This window comes from Dromiciops gliroides, chromosome 1, assembly GCF_019393635.1.
Source record: "Dromiciops gliroides isolate mDroGli1 chromosome 1, mDroGli1.pri, whole genome shotgun sequence".
Classification (NCBI taxonomy): domain Eukaryota; kingdom Metazoa; phylum Chordata; class Mammalia; order Microbiotheria; family Microbiotheriidae; genus Dromiciops; species Dromiciops gliroides.
The window spans coordinates 443,058,623-443,079,531 of record NC_057861.1 but is presented as its reverse complement, the minus strand read 5'-3'; the positions used below and the strand labels follow the sequence as shown (position 1 = coordinate 443,079,531).

The window sequence follows — 20,909 nt, the reverse complement described above, 5'->3', positions numbered from 1 at the left end:
CATAAGAAAATAGGTTTATAGAAAACTAACAGCTCATATTAGCTTACAAAGTCTATTTTGTGTGAGGTCGGCTAGCCGATTCAGTCTAAGAGCCAATTAAATTGATTAAAAAACTCAATAGATCAAGGTGATGAGTCACTTTGGTGTCATATAGACCTAGTTCCTAATTTTTGGTAAATGTTGTAGAATGAATAACTTAACCTATTTGTAAAGCAAAAATACTTTCTCATCACATCAAACGTAATCATTTATAAAGCTCTGCTCCTGTTGTTCATATCTTGATGTTTTTCTCTAACTTAAATTCTAATTGTAGTCAAATAGTAGAAATTTGATACTTGTCAATTGAATTATTTGATGGTGTGTTATTAGTCATAACCAAGAGAAAATGAAACGGAACCATTTCGATCTAATTTACCCACAGAATATTATAAGCAGTTTTTACACTTCTGTTTTTGTTCTTGCACTTGTGATTTCATTTATGTAAGGAACTCCCAGTGAAGAAATTCCCTCTACCAATGCAAATAGCAACTGTTCAAAAATGTTCAGTTTTGGCAAGCTCCCTGGGGCATTGAGCAATGTGATTTGTCCAAGGTCACAAAACCAGGATGTTTCAGAGATGGAACTTGAAAATAGTTCCTCCTGACTCCAAAGCCAACCTCTATTCATTATGCCACACTGCCTACAAAACTGCTTTGATTAAAAAACAAAACAAAACTTTCCCTTTGAATGAAGCAAATAATAAATCTGATGTTCAAGGTCATACTCAAAAGGCAGTGTTATTTGTTGGAACAATCCAAATAATACAAAAGATAGTCTAACACTACTGAAAAATCATCAGATAAGTACATTTGACTAAAGCAGTCAGCATAATATTCATTTCAAAGGAACACTGTGTTAACTCTGGAAGAATATTAGATTGTTCTTCTAATATGCCAATTACAACTAGAAATAATAGTGTTTTCTGTCATCATTATTATTTAAATAACTACCTTCTCTAATAAGTATTGGTTAAAAAAGTTTATATATATATACATATATATATATATACACACACACACATATATATATAGTATATATACTCAAAATGCAAGTCACCTAATCATGTGAATAGTTTGATTTTTTATTAAATTGAACTTTTTGTCCCTCACTTATGATAAACTAAATTTGACTGTGAATGCCATGATTGTCTATGGTTTAATAAGTGTTAAATCTTCTTTTAAAAGAATAATGGGTGGTACTTATGGTTTCTGTAATTTAAAAAAAAATACATGTATCTCTGAGGAAAAACACAACCTAGACATTTTTAACGAACAACTTCAATACACAACTTCAATACATATAACAGCTATAAAGCAGAGTCCATAAAAAGCCTGAGTCTACAATGTAGAAACTTCCAGCGATTTCCCATGGTAGTCAGTGTGCAAAACATATTTTTGTTCAAGATTTGATGGTGCCACAGCAGAATCTACAATAGGAAATAAGATGCCAGGAAATATTTATCTACTAGTTGAATTTCGTGAGTTACCGTTATGGCATTCTTGTCTATGTTTCGTAAAACCTTTTATCTTTATCACCCAAATTTAGGTGGTACCATTACATTCACTGCATTTCACTTATGAATCATGACCTAGACTAGTATAAAAAAACCACACATTCTTTGTTTTTAAAAAACAGTATTTCAATATTGTGAGGAAATATACACATAGACATCTATGTGTATATATGCATATACACACATGTTATTGGATCAAAATGAATGTTCCTAGTTTTTTTTGGAACAAGTGTACAAGTGTTGTGATCTTACCTGATAAATATACAGCTGTTCCTTCTACTGAATCTCCATTAGTGCCAATCAGGAAATCCGTTCCATTAGAAGTTTCCAGAAGGAGAAATGATGAGGTTATATGCTCTGTATTTAATTCCTCGGTGCTTATCTTTGCCTGATCATCAGAATCAGGAGTTACCACAGGGATTTGGTTGTTTGCTATGCCATCGTAAGCTGATTGTGTTTCACTGTTTATTTCTAGGGATGCATAGGGTGTAGTTGGGTTTTCAGTGGCCTGCGGGCCAGATAGAAGTAGCACACCTCCCACAACACCATGGTTGGCAGAAGTGGGAACAGTAAGCAGCCCCTGCAAAGCATCTTCTAAATTATTTTCACCTGTAGCTTTGAGAGGTGTTTCATCTTCAGGTAGGTTGATCCTTGGAGGTGCTTTGGTTGTTTCTCCAGAAAATATCAGATCAGTAAAGATTTGAGAATATTCAGGAGCCTTAGTTTCTTCCTCAGCAACTAAAACCTCTGTGGCAGATGTTTCTGTCTCCTCTGTTACTAACCCAGTACCAGGGGAAGCCAAAAAGGGAAAATCAATTCTGTGAGATGATACTTCGGGTGGTGGCTTGAAAGTTGCTTCAGGATTTGAATTAACTTCTTTAAAAGTCTGTTCAAGTGAAATTTGGTATGCATCTGAATCTGTAGTTGAGGCAGAACTTGGAATGATTACTTTAGGGTATTCAGATGCACTATCAATTAAGTGGACAGTTGCTCCAGATGAAGGAGTTTGAGAATACAATTCTGCAGATGCTGAATCTGATGTTGTTTCAATGTACTCTGTGGGATTTGATCCTTCAATCACCTCAGGAGTTTCAGTCAAACTCTGAGCAATAAATTTGATGGTAGCAATATTTACAGCCACTGTGTTATTGACCAATTCCTCTTCTGCCCCAGAAGATAATTCTGGCTTGAAAGAAGAACTCATGAATTTCTTCCCATCATCTTCAGACTGTGTCCCTTCCAAATAACTCAAAGTGGAGATTTCTTCACTTTGATCAGCAACTGGTTGTCCATCTGACAATGTACTTGATTCAAAGAGATCATCCAGGGTTCTTGCAGTAGCAACATATTTTGCTTCAAATTTTGGTCCTTTCACATCTTGACTGGTTATGGGAGACATACTAGGAATGGCCAAGGATGATGCTGTAGGGAGTAAAACACCTAATTCAGATACCAAGCTAGGAATGGGGATTCCAGTTGTGAAGTGTATTCTATTCCTTGAGATGTCATCCTGACCCAATCTGATTCCATCCTCAGAAACTGCTGATTCATTGCTTATTGCCTGAGTGGGGCCAGCCAAAAGATTATCACCAGATCCCTCCATTTTTTCTTCAGTTAAAGAATGATTAAATGCCACATTTTTCTCTTCAACTTGCACATTTTCTTCATTACTGCCATCTGGAACTGATTGTAGCTCTGGATCTGTTTCTGTTGGCACTCTTAATATGTCTTCATATACTGTTTTAGTGTGATCTATATCTATGATAGTATTTTTATCAGGTGTAATTTCAGGTAGTATTTCAAAAGCTGTGCTCTTGGTAGTGGGCAATATTAAATCACTGTCTTCTTTGTCAATATCTAAAATAATGTTTTCTGTAAATTTTCTTGTTTCAGGCTTCAAAGTAATAACTTCAATCTCCTTGGAACCATCCGGGGAGTGGCTTGTCAAACTCTCAAATGTCATTAGATTAGGCTGGGTGCCAGGTAAATTTGGGGAACTTTTATTTTGCTCTGTATGAGTTGGTAATACCCTTGTTGGCAATGGATTTGTAGGCGAAGCTTCCACACTTGGAAACTCAGAATATTTTCCCTCATGGCTATTTGGAACTACCGTAGGGATTGCTACTGATGTTTTAGCAATTTTGCTAGCATGAACTGAGCCTGCCCCATCTAACCACCCAGATCCTTCCCCCGAATTTTCATAAGACTGATCAAGAATTTGGGGTGCTGAAGTTACAAATATTTTAGAAGTTTCAAGACTTGAAGGTTTAGTGAAAAGTATAGTAGAAGAAGTTATTCCTCTAGTTTCTGACTGGGAAGAGTTCTCTTGAGATAATATTTTAGTGGTGGTTTGTTGCTTAATGGTCTGGATTTCTTCTAACCCATTAAAAGTTTGTTTTTCAGAATCTTCCATTTTTAAGGAGTGAGTGACTGGTGACAAGGTAGGTTCTTCCTCACCATTGTGCCTAGAACTTTCAAATAATAATGTATTGGCTACTGTGTGGCTTGTTTCTGAGGCATAATTTGTTTGAGAAATATGGTATCTAACATCTTCATGGGTTCTAGTGAGCTCTTTTTCATCCTCTTCAGTTTTTTCAGGTTCCAAACTTGGTTCTGAACTTTCAGGCTGATGTGTGTAAGGAGCTACAATACTGATGTTTTCTTCTGTCCTGGTGATACTGAATGGAACTGTAGACTGACTAGGAAAAACTTCATCCCCTGAACCCTCTCCAGAAAACACTGCCTCAGTTTGGAACTCTTGAACAGTTGGCCTCATGCCTCCAGGACCATTGTTTTCTATATGATCATTTTCAGCAAGGAAAATACTTTGTTTTATATTTTCTTCCTCTTCTCTTGATGGCTCTGTACCTGTGTTTTCAGATACTTGGGGTTCCGTCACTGAGATACCATCAAAGGAAGCAGGTGATTCTTTAGTAGCCTCTGTCTGAGGAACAAGGATACCCCAATCCTTTTCTTCTAAATCTGGAATAATTGTGTTAACAAAGGACATGTTTCCTTCTGTGGGCCTTGGTTCCTTGCTTCCAATAAAAGTCTCCTTTGTTGTTAGAATGGAAGAGTCCGTGGTTTTCAATTCACTTTCAGCAAATATTTCTGTATCAGAAATTACTCCTGTTGCAACAGTGCTTTTTTCTGATTCAAAAGCTTTTTGTTCTGTCATCTTTTCTTCTATGGATACTTTACTTTCTATTCCTAATCGGGCTGTGTTGACTTCATGACCAGCACTTACTGCTAAATTGGCAGGCGGCTCAGTGAGAATATAAGTCATAGAAACTGTACTGTTAACCTCTTCTTCAACTTTCCCTAGCAGTGTTTCAGTACCTTCAGGAACTAACTGAGGTAATGAAATATGTCTCAGTTCAGATTGGGCGGTTAAGTCCCCACCTCCAGAACATGAGAAAGCAAATGGGGGCTTATCACTGGGTGTTTTTTCTGTCATACTTGAAGGTATGTGATCACTAGGACTGTTTATCTTAGTTGGTTCTTCTCCGGAGCCCTCAGTCACAAATGGGAATTTTCCTGGCAGGTGGGCTGGAAAGCTAACCATTGTGCTCCCAGACCCTTCAGAATCAGTTCCTGCCTGTGGTCTAGCTAAAGTAGTTGTTGCAAAAGGTAGTATTCCAGATTCCATGAATGTTTGTTCCCCAGAACCCTCTACCACTGCTGTTTCCTCTTCAGGTATAAGATGAGCTGCTGTTGAATAATTTCTAGTTTCAGGAGTCACAACTCCTTTAAAAGGAAAGTCTATAGGGGTGTCACTTACTTCTGTGCCATAATTTGGTTCTGGTGATTTCTCTGTACTTAAATTTCCCCTGGCCATTTGACTTACAATTCCAACATCTGATACATCGGTGTCAGAATTCAGAACTGAACCCGTTGGCTCAGAAGGCACGGCATGTGCTATATGGGGTGATAGAGTGCTGGTCATTTCCTTTCCTTTGCTTTCAGTTTGCACTTCATTACCTTTAGTCTCCTTCGAAATTAATGAAGCTAAAGGTTTGGTTGTAGGCTCCATGGCAGAACCAACTTCTCCAGACCCTTCCTCAAGAAGGAAGGGAGCAGAGCTAACTCCCACAGGAGTAGGGCTTTCTGGAACATTGTGTTGAACGGTGCTGCTCTTATCTGTATATTCTGCCTCAGATTTCTCAGAGAACAGGGGTTCAGTGGGGATAGGGTCAGATTTACCTATGTCCCTCTCAAACGGTGTGGATCTGTTTTCAATGGTGGTAGAATCAGGATCAGTAGACTTATCTTCATCAGAATTTCTCGGTTCAGAAGTGAAAATTAATTGCTCCACTGTGGGCTGCGTGGCCAACATGCTCATAGATGTAGCCAGTACACTTGGGGTTGCCCTTTCACCATCCAGATTCTTTTCATCAGCAGATGTACTGATGCTATTTGTTGATGATGTTGCTGTTGATTTGGGAACCTCAGTTTGAGTTTCAAATTTGGTAGTCAGTATTTCTACAGAACTGTCATCCCAAACTGGATAATTGACACTTGCAGAAATTCCAAAAATACCTTCTGTGGGGGTGACCTTGCTGGCTTCTAAGGGAACACCTTTTACTGGCATCTCAACTGTGGGTGTATGCTGTAATGGGCTGGCTACCACTGTGGACGTTTTATTACTATCTTCCTCTACAAATCCAGAACCTTCTGGAATGAGAACCAAAGGAGGATTTCCTAAAACCTCGACAGTGTGTCTAGAGGTTGTGTCTTCCCAACTTTCTACTGTGGTTATTGTATCAGCCAGCTGATTTCCTGTAAGAACAGATGATCTCTCTTCTGGCAAGAAGTCGACTGACACTGAATCAGGAACGGTAATTGGAGCAGATGTGGCCAGTGAATTAAGTCCAACCACTTCTTTAAAAGCCATTTCTGTAGTCCTTGAAAAATCTTCTACCTGAATCTCCTGGTTAACAAGAGCATCTCCTGAAGACTCTTCAGGAAATGAAGGTTTTGTTTCATTGTTTTCATCTGAGTGGTTGAGGACTTCAGGAATATTCTGTATCACTGGCTCAGCCACTTCCAATGACCCTCTCCTAAGTAAAGCAGTTTCCTCGCTCTGTTGGTCTGTAGGAAAAACATCTGATTCACCACCTGAAAAAGATTCTGGTGTTTCAGGATATGTGTCTGGCTTCCATGTAATTTCAAAAGACTCAAGGGTTTCTTTGGATTCACTTGGTTGCAATATAGTAGAAGATTCCATTTCAGATAACTCAAAAGGGTTAGTTTCACTGCTGTGGGAAAAATTTGGAGAGGGTGCGACACTTTCAAACTGTCCCCTCCTAGCTTCTGCAGTTTCTGGGTCTTTGGGGACAGTAGTGACAAGATGTTTTCCATTTATATACTGTACAGATGGGGTCGTTGTCACCTCAGTAGAATTTTCACAGTCCTCATCTTCTTCAGATTCAAAATATCGCTCTAGTTCAATGAAGTCAGGTAAAAGTGTAAAAAAGTCAGCCTGATCATCAGTTTCTTCACTGCAAGGTTCATCTTCTTTTGAGTTTGAATCTATTGGATGATCAATTATACTCAAATCACTCATTCGACCTGAAAAAAACAAAGAGTTTTTCACAATACTTACATAGAAGAGATGGCAGTGCACTACAGTGAATATGGCTAGCATTGATCACACAAAAAAAGAGAAAAGAAAGAATTCAAAACCAAAATCAAATCAGATCAAGTCTAGTTACCACTGAACATGTTGGTTTTGGTCTTCAATAGTTTTCCTTTAGTGTAGGCCAGAAGAAAAACAAGTTCCGTTCTAGTCTGATAATAACAGTTTCTACATTATGGCAACTATTAACAGATAACATTTTCAAAGGACCAATCTATGTTTCACTAGCACAATGAATTATTTTTAAAATAAAATGTGAAGTCAAGTATAATGTAACCTAAACTAAAAACACACATCAACCCTACTTTCTCTTGTTAGAAAACTATTTTCTAGAGCTAACTTGATTAGCTATCTTAACTCTTTTAAAATAGGACTATACCAGGAGCACACACACAGAAAGAAAATATCCTCTGAGAAAGTTAAACAACCAACAACCATGAGCCAGCAAAGAGAAATTTGAACATTAACAACTTCTACCAGTGAATTCAGAAGCAATGGGTACAGATCTGACACAACTGCTTATCCATGAACACTTCCTTATGGACTAAAAGCATACCACCTGTGCAGGAGCTTCCCAATGATGAGAGAGGGGACAGGTGTGGGAATCTCTCCATGTATTTACAATTTTAATACCAACTCTGCCTTTTGAGGGATAAAGTGAAGCTGAATCAAGATCAGAAGTATAGTTCTTATCATGTTTACTGACTTCAAATTACTTATCTAACACTTTTTACAAAGCTCAGGAATTACAACCAAATGATTTAGTAAGTATATTTCAAATAGTAAATGTGACCCAAAGATTTTTGAGATCATTAAAGTATTATGTGATGTTGAATTTGGGGTTCAATGACCCTTCTTATAGCCAGAATACACCCCCTCACTGCCTAGAGCACTTCCTGCTCCCCCTCTGCTGACCCAGAGAATAATTTCCCCTCTCCCCTCAGGCTGAAGTGGCCTTCCAGTTGCATAGTAGTAAAGGGGGGAGCCTATTTATGTGAATATGTGGGTGGAGAAATACTCAAAAGAACTGGGAAATACGACAGCAGCTTTTTTGGTATAGTGGCCACAACACTGTCTACACTGCAGAGTCCTAACTACTGAGACATCTGGGGCTTTGCTCCAGGCATCGAGAGTATTAAATTTAGTGGGTTTGTGCCAAGTCCTCCTTCCTTGAAAGCATAAAGAATCATAGAATTAGAGATTTAGAGCTAAAATGAACCCTGCAATCTCTCATGTCCAACTTCTTTCTTTTACATATCCAAATATCTAGTAAATATATGACTTGAACCTGGATCTTCCTGACTTCAAACCCAGTGTCCTATCCTCTGTCTTATGCTACCTTTATTGAGAGGTTTCAACAAAGGTTTCAGAAGTGATGGCAGGAGGGAAAAGACTGCCAACACTGATTGTTCACTGGCCCCAAATCTGACCCTGCCACAAGATACCACCACCTCTCCACCAGGGCCTGGTGAAATCAGGGCCAGGTATCTCCTCTTCTTCCAGGCTAACTCGGCCCTAACACACTGGTTGATACACATCAGTTTCATGGCCAGAATATATAGGATTTGGAGATATGAACAGCAGATGGTCCCTAATGTTTAAACCCCATATGAGACATACTAGGTACCTGAATGGGAAGAAAGGATGGAGTTTACTCATTCCCAAGAAGTAACCTTGAATAGATCCTAAGCCACCTATTATCCTTCGGAACCTAGCCTCAGGGAATGGCACCATCAGGTCAGGGCAGTCCTTCTGCAATGGGAGAGAGGTCTGGACTGACTACATTGGTGGGGAATGAAACCAGAAGACTCAGGAAAAGCACCCTCAGCTCACGGATGGTTTGCAAGGCTAAGCTCCTCCCCGACCACTATACACCCCTAACCCTTCCTTCCCTGCTTTGAACCAGTCTTAGGTTCTCTGTGGCCCCCTACCATCTGAGGGATTTCACTGCTTCTTACTCCAGAAATAAACAGAGAGGAAAATAAAACATTGAACTTGGTGTCAGGAAGAACTAAGTTCAAATCCTGTATCACATATTTACTTCCTTGATGACCAGGGAAAATTACTTAATTACTCCCAGCCTCATTTTTCTTATCTGAAAAAAAGTAAAAATAAATAAATAAATAGTAGCTCCCACAGTTGTGAACTCTAATTATAGTATCTGATCCTTTTGCCTAAGATAGCTTCACCCAATTAAAATATCTAAAAATTAGGAGCTAGTCGAACCTATCAAATTCTATTACAAGGAATCCACAATTTAAAACAGGGTTTGTCTTTTAAAAATCCAAAGACCTCTAAATAAATTTATCTTTTAAAAAATTAATTAAACAGGCAGCTAGGTGGCGCAGTGGATAAAGCACCAGCCCTGGATTCAGGAGGGCCTGAGTTTAAATCCAGCCTCAGACATGTGATACTTACTAGCTGTGTGACCCTGGGCAAGTCACTTAACCCTCATTGCCCCGAACAAAAATTTAAAATGTTGGGTTCAATTAGATTTTATCAACCACATCCTATTTGTTGAAGGGAGAAGGAAGGCCATTTTCGGAGATAATAAAGACAAGACTTTGAGGGAAGATTGTCATAAGTAAAACTAGCCTACTGCCACAGAAGGCAAGTCTGTACAACACCTTGGCCACCTGAGGGGAAAAAACTCACTAAACTAACAGTGGCTCAATCATTGTGGCAAGTCAAACACAAGGTACCAGTTAAAAACCATAATATTCCTATGTGTAGCCTAATGCTTACATTAGAAAAGAAACTTTATAATTCCCATTTTGGGTCACTAGATATGTGCCTATGAACTGGTAAATTGTTCTTGCATTCTTCACAACAACTGCTTGTAGTTAAATGGTAGTTGAAAATATTTTTATATCTATATTTAACTTCACCAAAATAATTGGATGCTGACATCATTTTCCCTTTTGTATGTGTGTGCAATAAATAGGCTAAAAAGCTTTTTCCATTAAATATTATAAAAATAAGTATCTTTTATACCATATAAAATTATATTTAGCATGGATGAATTTTTAAATCATCACATTTTGGTTTTGGCTCACAAATAAGGGAACTAAGAATAATCAGAGCTGAAATATGCATAGAGTTTTAAAGTGTAAAAAGATACTTACACAAACTACCACAGTTGATCCTTACACCAACGTTGTAAACTAGACAGTATAGCTACTTTTACTGACATTTTACAGATAAGGAAACTGAGGCATAGATATTAAGTGATTTGACTATGGTCACTCATAGGCAGATGTGTGTTACCAACCAGTTCTCTCTTGACTTTATTAAGTTCAGTACCCTTTCTACTAAATGATTCTAAATCTGTGGAAGCACATTTTCATAGACTTACATAATAAATAGATGATAACTTCTCTTTTTCCTGAACTCCCAACAAAGATTCAATGGGCAGTAGCCCAGTCTAAGTCAAAACATAGCACAGAGAGTAGTCATGGCTGGGTTGGGACTGAGAAAGAAGTCATGAAAGAGCATGTGGCTTTGTTTTTCAGTTACAGAAAGGAATCTTTCTTTTTTCCTTTTACTTGACCTTCTATGTAAAGCAGCATGGATAGGTAGCAAGAGAAAAATTGGCTTTATGAATCATGCCAAAATTTCCTTTCATTAAAAAAAGTTATGATTTTCCAGGTTTGGAGTTCAGAATTCATAGCCCCTCAGAGCCTGCCTAATCCAATCCAAACTTGCAAAAGGATCTCCACCACAATATACCTTCCAGTGGGTGAGTTGAGTCTTTGCTTGATGCCCTTGAGTGATGGTGGTGGTGGTGGTGTTAGTATTGGTGGTGGTGGTGATGGTGTGGGAGCCAGGGAAGGAAGCTCTACTACATCCCTGAGCAATTGCATACATCAAGCCCAAATTTGCCACATGGCAACTTCGAACCTTTCCTTTGTTCTGTCTTCTAGGACCAAGCAAAACAAGCGCGATCTATCTTCCATGAGATAGCCCTCCAAATATTTGAAGATAGCTATCATGTTTCCCTCAAGTCTTCTCCAGAAGAGATTTGTGCACATATATTGTGCACACCAGATACTTGCCAGGCCTTTTAGTGAATCACTTTCCTGTCTATATGAAGATATTTATACTAATGAGAAAGAACCTAACTATATAATCATGTCTAAAATCAACCACCATGCCTAAAAATATATTTCATTAAATCAAAATTATAACATAAAAAAAAATAAACAAAATGCTAATGTCTAGGAAACTACACAAGATTATAGTAGACCGTTTCATGTAGTCTTTGGTCAGGTCTATACAAGTACATTCAAATACAAGTTAGAGCAGAATCTTTTATAGCCCTCCATAGACTTTGTGACCTATAGTAACCTTTAGTATTTCTGCATCTTCTCACTCTAAATACAGGATTTTTGCAATGTTACCATCAGTAGATAGATAAATAATAAGGTAGGTTTGTTTTCAATTCTAAAATCATTTCAAATTTGATGATTTGTCAAGACTTTGACCAAAAATCTGTCTTTGATTACTCATTTCAAATATCATCAACTAACTTCAGCAAAGAGATGCGTGAGACAAAATGTGGTATATATGTATTCATTTCTATTGCAGTTCTAATTCCATATTTGCAAGTAATATATCATGATCTATTCATTTGAAGTTCATTTGAGGACATTTTCAACCAGAGTAAGGAATGACTAAACCACAGACCCTATTGAGAAAACCAACAGAATAATCCTTCCCAATTCTCCTCTTCTAGCTTAGAAGGATGTTAGTACACTTTTAAAAGCCACATAATGAATACAATTCTCATTTTCTATTCCTCAGAGGAAAAAAAATTAATCCCACCCATAACAATCACAAAATTCAGACCAGAAGGGACCTTCACAGTCATGTAATCTACCCTCCTTATTTTAGAGATGAAGAAACTAATTTCCAAAAAGAAGTGCCCAAGGTCACACAATAAGGAATTGACAAAATTGGAACTAGAACCCACATCTTTCCAAGCCAGTGCTTTTAGTACTCCACCACATTGTGTCAAACAGATGTATTAATTCCTCTTCTCTGCAGTTTTTATGCTATGTGGGGAAATTATTTCACCAAAAACTAAATTGTCACCTGCTAGGTATTGAACCTGTTTTCTAGCCTGAATAAATACAGAGGTGCTGCAATCACAATAATGTCATACCTGAAGAAAAAGACTTTTAAAAAATTCCTTTTCAATGCATTTATTAGTTCTTCACCTGTCTGTATTTTTTAACACAAAGTAGAATGAACAATCACAGATGCTATCCTAACATCATATTAGATTAGCAGCTCCAATTTTCATTTAGGACAATCAATATTCATGACCTCTTAGGTATATATTGATGTTTGCCTCAGTTTCCTCCTCTGTAAAATGAGCTGGAGAAGAAAATGGCAAACCATTCCAGTATGTTTGCCAAGAAAAACCTAAATGAGGTCATAAAGAATCCAACACAACTGAAATGAATGAACAATAACATCCTTTTCTATTTCCAGAGTCTTCTTGGAACACAGTAAATGAAACTCTGTCTTTAAGTATATGGTCTAGTCCTTGATGGACTTAATTTGGCTTCTTACTATTTTGACAGAAGGAAAAAGAATCATGCATTGACTTTTTGTTTGGGGGATTTGGGGGGGCTTTTTCGGTTGGGCAATGAGGGATAAGTGATTTGCCCAAGGTCACACAGCTAGTAAATGTTAAGTGTCTGAGGCCAGATTTGAACTCATGGCCTCCTGACTCCAGGACTGGTGCTCTATCCACTGCACCACCTAGCTGCCCCCATGCATTGACTTTTTAAAAAATTACCTCTCAAAAGAGGATGTTGGGCCTCTTCCTATACTGAGCAAGTTATTGAATGTATGAAATATACTTTCTATAGGTATAAGAACCATATATAGTAACATGCCACCAAAAAGCACAGAAAAAACTTCACAAAGGAAATACTAAATTCCATGAAATAAATTGCCACCTTGTTGTTCAATACATGACTAGCTCCTATCACTTAGAATCACTTCAACTCCCTCACTGATGCACATCATTTATGTATCAACAATAGAGAATGGTTTCAGTCATGGTTGTTACAAATCAGGTTGAAGCATTTAGGTGGACCAGTAGATGAAGTGCTGGGCCTGGAATCAGGAAGACCTGAATTCAAATCCAGCTTCACACACTCCCCTAGCTGTGTGACCCTGAGCAAGTCACTAAGAACCTCTGTTTGCCTCAGTTTTCTCATCTGCAAAATTAAAATAATAATAGCACCTACCTCCCAGGTTTCTTGTGAGGATAATAATTGTAAAGCACTTAGTGTAGTGCCTGGCACATGGTGAGTACTATGTAAATGTTAACTGTTATTATTATTATTAAATCAGAAGGGGATAAGGAAGGAGCCACGATGCTGACGTGGAAATCAATATTCTACTATTTGCGTAAAAACAAAAGAGTAGGTTCTATAGTTGTTTGTTGGAGGGAGCATGGTTTAATGGAAAGAGTGCTGGCCCCAGAGTTAGGAGACCTATGTTCAAGTCTCGGTTCAACTAGTTTTGTGATGCTGGATATTTTATTGAATGTGTATTATTTCTACTAAATGATGGTTAAGTTTGGTATGCAACTCTATCCTATGGCTTTCAAATGAAAAGACTACATCATGAATACAGATGTACATACCACTTGTCTAGCCCAGGTTTGAGATTGGGAGTGGGGAAGGGGGAAAGGAGGAGGGAGGGAAGTGGGAAGGAGGACTCTTAGGGAGGGGTATTGCATCCATTATCATGGTGATTCAAAATCATGTGAAAATGTACTTGAAGCCTTCAAGAGCTAAGGGAGAAATCAGATTAAAGATTCTGAAATTATCAGGTTCACTGGTCCATGGATATCCATTAGCACTATTAGCTGTGCTTCACTTCCTGGCATTCCACTAGCTCTTTATCTTCCATTGACAGCCTACTCATGTTGAGCCAAAAGCCTGACACTTCTCAAGTCATGAATTTTACATCTAGAGACGATATAATGTATGTGTGTAAAAAAAAAATACATGCATTAGTGATAACCTTGCTGTTAGAGCTAGACATGCATTGGACAGGATAAATAGAAAATCATCTCTTTTTTTTTTCCATTTTAAGTTTAATCTCCATTGGATGCTGTTTGTTAGAGAAGGGGGAAAGTAGTTTAGATAAAATCCTCTGGTCTAAATATGCTTAGATCCTTATCAAATGTGGGCTCTTCTCACTTGGAGAAATGACTCAAGACTCCATAACCTTCGTTTTGGAAAGATTAAATGCTTTACTGCAGATTGTAATCAAGCAGTTTCCAATTCAGGGATTTGGAGAATTTCTGAACAACAGATAAAAAAGCTGTATGAAATAGGAAGTCATCCAGGTTACTTGCATTTCTATATGCTTTGTTTATAGATCCAGAGCAGAAAGAATCAACCAAAACTGAGCAAAGAGCTATACTTACATTTCCCTGTTTATCTATACTTTTTAAATTGTCTTGAGACAATTTTATGCTTAATTAAACATCTTAAAAAGCAGAAAAAATGCCCTGGGAAGTCAAAGATAAGAATGTTAACAATGAAGAACAGGTCTAAAAGGATAAAATGCTCGGTAGATGAAATAAATGGTTGGGATGGTCTGACCACTAAATACATCCAGTCGTTAGTGTATGTAAGTGCACTGCTTGGCTGGGGAAGACTAACTTGTTAAATGTAAACTTATTATAATTATGGCAAAGCACTTCTAAGCACTTACAGACACAACTAACAGGATAATCTTTCTCAAATATTACTTTCATCATGATCCTTTCTTGCCTAGAAACCGACAGGGGTTCCAAATGACCTTTTTGACTTAAATGCCTTGGGCCCTTTCATGTGAACTGGACTCTACGACCTCTTGTATTCAGACATTCAGAGATTAATCTGTCCAACATCCAACCTCATTACTCAGTTAGAAAAAAATAGACTCCCTAAACTGGGAATCATTAAACTTTAAATTTACTGTATTAGTTTGGAAAGCCACTTCTGCTCTCTGGGACTCAGTTTCTCTATTTGTAAAATGAGGAGAGTGGGCTAGGGGATATTGAAATTCTCTGTCAGCACTACCATATATAATTACTTTACTTTCATTCTCATGATTCCTTTTCCCCTGACCTACCCACTACGTACTCTTTCATGTTTATGTCTTTGTTGACTGTGTTCCCCATAGGTAGCAAGTCCTCATGTTTCTGAATGTATTATTTCCCTTAAAGGCCTCATCTCTTTCCCACACCAATTGGGTCTTTGATTTTTAATTCCCTAGAAATGATAAATAAACTGTACTTCCCAATCAATCAATGATATTTTTGCCTTCCCTTATCAAATAGATTCTAAGTTCTTGAGGGCAGGTATTTATGTATGTTTCTTTTATGTCCCTTATAGTAACTACTGATCACTGCTTGGTCTTCTCCATACCATGGTCCTATTTTCCTACCATCTACTCCACCACCACCACCACCACCACGACCAGAAGCTTGGACTCTTACCCTTGGCTCCGTTAGCTTAGTCATTTTATCATGTGGAGGCCTAGGCCTCCAGCATACTTCATAGAGTTCTGGAGAGTCTCTTCACCATGCCTAAAGCACAGGTAACCTCCTTCTCTCCTTCACCTTCCCCTTGCCAGTGCACCACTAAATGTTGTCTTCCTTCATGAATGTAAGCCCCTTGAGGGCAAGCGATGTCTTGCTTGCTTGTATTTGTATCCCCAGAGCATAGCACAATGCCTGGAACATAGTAAGCACTTTATAAATGCATTATCTGTTTAAGTATGTATGCATGTGGGTACATAAATATGTATGCACTTTACCATAGAGTCAAGATATTATACATATATCAATGTACCAATGTATAGTTTTTATTACTCCACACCTATAATTTCATTGGGGCAGTCAAGTCCAGATGAAGAAATTACGTTTATCAGAATAGATCAGCAGCTATCCTCAGTTTAGAATTTTAGAGTTATCTGGGGCACTCAAAAGTAAGTAATTTGCCCAGAATCACTAAACTTCTGTCAGAGATAGGATTTGAACCCAGGTCCTTATGAGACTGAGACCAGCCCTCTATCTCCTCTGTCATATTGCCTCTCTGGCTTTTTATGCGACATTCCGTCAATCAGTGGTTTTGTGGTTTGTTTTTTTTAATTTAAATTCAGCTGAATGGTGTTATTATTAGTGAGTCTGAATAAAGTCGAGAAACCACTGAATTCTGTTAGCCAATAAGAGTAATGCATGAATTAGACCAGATTCTCCTAGAATTCCCTGCCGCTTCTATAGGAAGCTTAAGAGTTCATGAAATCATGTACTTTGACTGGGTCTACACTTACTAAAGCACCAGTCAGGAAGACCTAAATGGAAATCTGGCCACAGACATTTACTAGTTATATGACCCTGGACAAGTCACTTAACCTTATTTGCCTCAATTTTCTCATCTGTAATGAGATGGAGAAGGAAATGGCAAACCATTCCAGTACCTCTGCCAAGAAAACCCCAAATGGGTTTACAAAAACAACGGAAAACAACTGAACAACAACACTTACTAAATGAAATGTACAACTGCTGTAGTTATTCAGATAATTCAGGCCAAAAAAAAGTTGTCTGGTCCAAAGAATTTGGGTAAATAATTCAGTTCTCTATTTCAACTATCATATCGGCTTACTGTGGGATCATTTTTTTTATTCATCAGTTCTCCTAAAGTTTAAGCCTTAAGGAGATTTTCTTCCATTCCCTTTCTCTTGAATACAGCTCTCATCAACCCCCACCCTCCACTCCCCACAAGAAATCCTAAAAATAGCACTGGAACTATAAATACTGTGTTTATTCATAAGACAAATGAATGATCTAAGAGCTATTAAGAAAGAAAAATATGGGCAGCTAGATGGCTCAGTGGATAGAGCACCGGCCCTGGAGTCAGGAGTACCTGAGTTCAAATCTGGCCTCAGACACTTGACACTTACTAGCTGTGTGACCCTGGGCAAGTCACTTAACCCCAATTGCCTCACAAAAAAAAAAAAAAAGAAAGAAAGAAAGAAAAATATAACCCTTGTGTCAAGAGCTGGGAAGTTTCCTTGACAACAAAGAAAAGACAATAGAAAATGTACATGCATTCTATGAATATGTAATGTGAGTCTATTTCTTTTTTAATACCTGTGGAAATTCCTAAAGAAATGAGAAAGACTTCTTTTCCAACAGAAATGAAATGGGTAGCTATCAAAGGAAAAAGGAAAATTTTTACATACATGAGGCAAACAGAGCAAAACTAATGAATTTTGCATTGAATCAAAGCTGTATTTGATTTTTTAAAATTGCAGCTATAGCTGATTTCTGTGTAGAATTTTCCATCACACTGGTTAAACATGACATGATAATGAGGTGAACCTCTAACAAGTTATTACCATTAAATGACTACTGTTGCTAATATAATTTGATTTGATTTTTGATGGCAGAAGCATCTTACTTTAAAAAAAAAAGATTACATTTAGCTATACAATTGCTGCAAAACAGAACCTAGATTTTCCTACTCTGAAGGGCTGAGTTTGAAATAACCCCTCAAGAATACAAAAAAGGTGTCCAACCAATTAATCAGTTCAAGTCAACAAACATTTTCACAGGAGCCACAAGAGAAAATAGGTCTAAATTATAAGAACACAAACTTAAGGTAAGTGGAATTAAAAGATTCCTGTTAATAGGGCATTTGTTGTGGTTTGAGTTTGTTAGTTAAAACAACAAAAAACTAGCTTACAGTAGTAAGAAATCTTTTAAGGACTTTTGCTACAGCATATGGACATTTGTTTGCCCACATAATCATTAAGGGGGTTTGATGTTTTGTTGGATTTTGTTTGTTTGTTTGGTCTGATTTCTCCCCAGTGGAGAAGGAACAAGAGGAAGGGAAGAAAAATAAATGTTTGATAATCATGGGGGTGGGGAGGAAAAGCCAAAATGACAATTGTCTAATATTTTTGTTTGGTTGGTTTTTGGACTTGACCAGTGATTTCATCTGTGGAATGAGAGCCCTCCATATCATAACAGATCAGTACCTTCTCCATAATTTATTGGCTTAATGCCCAAAAGGCTTTAAAACCATACATACCCTTTGATCCAGCATTACCACTACTAGGTCTGCATCCCAAAGAGATCATTGAAAAGGGAAAAGGACCCACATGTACAAAAATATTTATAGCTTCTCTTTTTGTGGTAATAAATAATTGAAAATTGAGGGGATGCCCATCAATTGGGGAATGGCTGAATAAGTTGTGGTATGTGAATGTAATGAAATACTTTTGTGTTCTAAGAAATAATGAGCAGGCAGAAAAACCTGGAAAGACTTAAGTGGACTGATGCTGAGTGAAGTGAGCAGAACCAGGAGAACATTGTACATAGTAATAGCAACATTTTGTAATGATTAACTGTGATGGATGGCTCTTCTCAGTAATGTAATGATCCAAGACAATGCCAAAAGACTTGTGGTGGAAAATGTTCTCCATATTCAGAAAAAGAACTATGGAGTCTGAATGCATACCTAAGCATACTATTTTCACTTTTGTTGTTGCTTTTGTTTTGTTTTGTTTTGTTTTGGCAGGGCAATGGGGGTTAAGTGACTTGCCCAAGGTCACACAGCTTTTAAGTGTCAAGTGTCTGAGGCTACATTTGAACTCAGGTACTCCTGAATCCAGTGCTGGTGCTTTATCCACTGCACCATCTAGCTGTCCCCTATTGTTGCTTTTTTGGTTATTGTTATTGTTTAATTTTTTCCTGCTTTTTTTCTTTCCTTTTGTTCTGATTAATGTGGAAATATGTTTAACGTGATTGTAATGTATAACCTATATCAAATTGTTTACTAACTTCGGGAGTGGGGAGGGAAAGCAGGGTGGGAGAAAAATTTGGACCTCAAAAAATATTTCTACCTATAATTGAGAAAAATTAAAATAAATTAATTAATTAAGAAGTAATTAATTGGCTTAGAGAATTGCTTGAGGCATTGAGGTTGACTTGCTCAGTCACATAGTCTGTGTCAGAGAGAGGACCTAAATGACTTAGTGGATAAAGTACTGAACCTGGAGCCAGGAAGATTGAGATTAAAATCCTATATCTGATGACTACTAGCTTTGTGACCAAATAATCACTTATCCTCACTGAGTCTCAGTTTCCTCATCTATAAAAAGGGGGTAATAATAGCAGCCATCTCACATGGTTGTTGTGAGAATCAAATGAGCCGATATACGTAAAGCCCTCTGTAAATGTTAGCTATATTATGATTCTTTTTATTGTTATTACTAATCCTGCTTCCCAGTTAACCTGTCTCTCTACAATACTATGTTATTCTTATTCCTTGGTGCTTCTATACTGAAACCACAGTTAAAAAAAAAATAACCTTATGCACTGGGAGGCCATGTAGAATCATGGAAAGAACACTTGCTTTAGAGAAGATGAGTTCAAATGTGCTCTCTGACATTTACTCCCTGTGACTCAAGACTAGGCAAATTTCTTGACCTCTCTGAGGATCAGTTTCCTCATCTGTAAAATGAAGGGTTTGGAAAAATTACACTCACAGTTTCATCCATATCTAAATCTATGATCCTATTATACTGTTCCTCATCCCCAAAGCCTTATGCTCCTGCAATGGATAGGGTACTCCGGAAAGCTTAGATGAAAGGAGATTACTCTGTCAGTTGGTGTGGGAAAAGCCAGAGGGAGCCTACACAATCCTTACCCTCCCACCCTCCTACACTTCAAATAATTAAGACAAATGGGAACTATGCACCTCCCTCCTGCTTCCATCTTTTATAACTTCTTTTTTTTATTTTAAGGCCGATCTCACCTGGAGTGGGGTTGGGATGAACATGAGATGTGCTTTGCCCCAAGCTTTCCATCCCAAAGAGATCGCCTTGGTTCCACTTCCCTGGGAGATGTGGAGAGGCAACCATCCTACTGAGAGCTGTTTAGGAGACTATGTAATTATAGTCATTACACCCGTTTTAGAAGCAACATTTCTGACAGAGAAATTAAGAACTTGCTGAGACCACCCTGCAAATCAGTATGGAGACAAAACTCCAGATCAGCCTGTTTGTACAAAGCCATGGGGGGGGGTGTTTTTGTTTGCCTTAAGATATAATTAAGCTTTGAGAGGATTATTAAGTATAAGCACCCTATGAAGAAGTTTTAGGTCAACTACTTCATTAGTGCAAAATTATGAACTGGAATAATAGATGTGAAAGTACTTTGAAAAGTTAAAAGCTTTTAACAAGTATAAAATGGCAGCATCATAGAGTATGAGAAAATTAAGCTCAAGTCATTTGCAGACTTGATGTCACAAAGAAGCATGGCTTTAGTAGGGACAACATCAAAACTGGCTGGTTAAACTTGTTTAATTCCTTTGTAATAACTAACTAGGTTAAAAAGTAAGAGAAAGTTGCTCCTTTAGTGTATGTTCTGTAACACTTGCTGGTTCCTGAGGGTCTAAGTCTCTCAGGCTCTATCAGTCACTCAATCAACTAGCATTTATTAAGAGTTTTCAATGTGCCAGGCCATAGCCCCCACTCTCAATATTCTAATGAGGATATATTCTAATTTTCTCTCATATTCTCATGAGAAAACAACATTAAATAGCTATATACTCACATGTGTGTGTTCATGTGTGTGTATACTCACTATAAATGGAAGATGATCTCAGAGGAAAGGCATGGAGAGGGTAAAGG

At 37.7% G+C, this 20,909-nt stretch overlaps 1 protein-coding gene across 2 annotated transcripts in view; it reads right to left on the bottom strand.

Annotated features, from left to right (window-relative positions):
- VCAN (versican) overlaps positions 1 to 20,909 on the bottom strand; it is a 136,809-nt gene that overhangs the window by 47,677 nt on the left and 68,223 nt on the right. The window contains exon 8 of one of the 2 annotated variants that reach the window (XM_043978597.1): positions 1,805 to 7,123. The exons of the other annotated variant lie outside the window; for it this stretch is intronic. Coding sequence (XP_043834532.1) covers positions 1,805 to 7,123 — 5,319 coding nt within the window. The remainder of the gene's footprint in view (positions 1 to 1,804; positions 7,124 to 20,909) is intronic. 2 annotated transcript variants of the gene reach the window in all.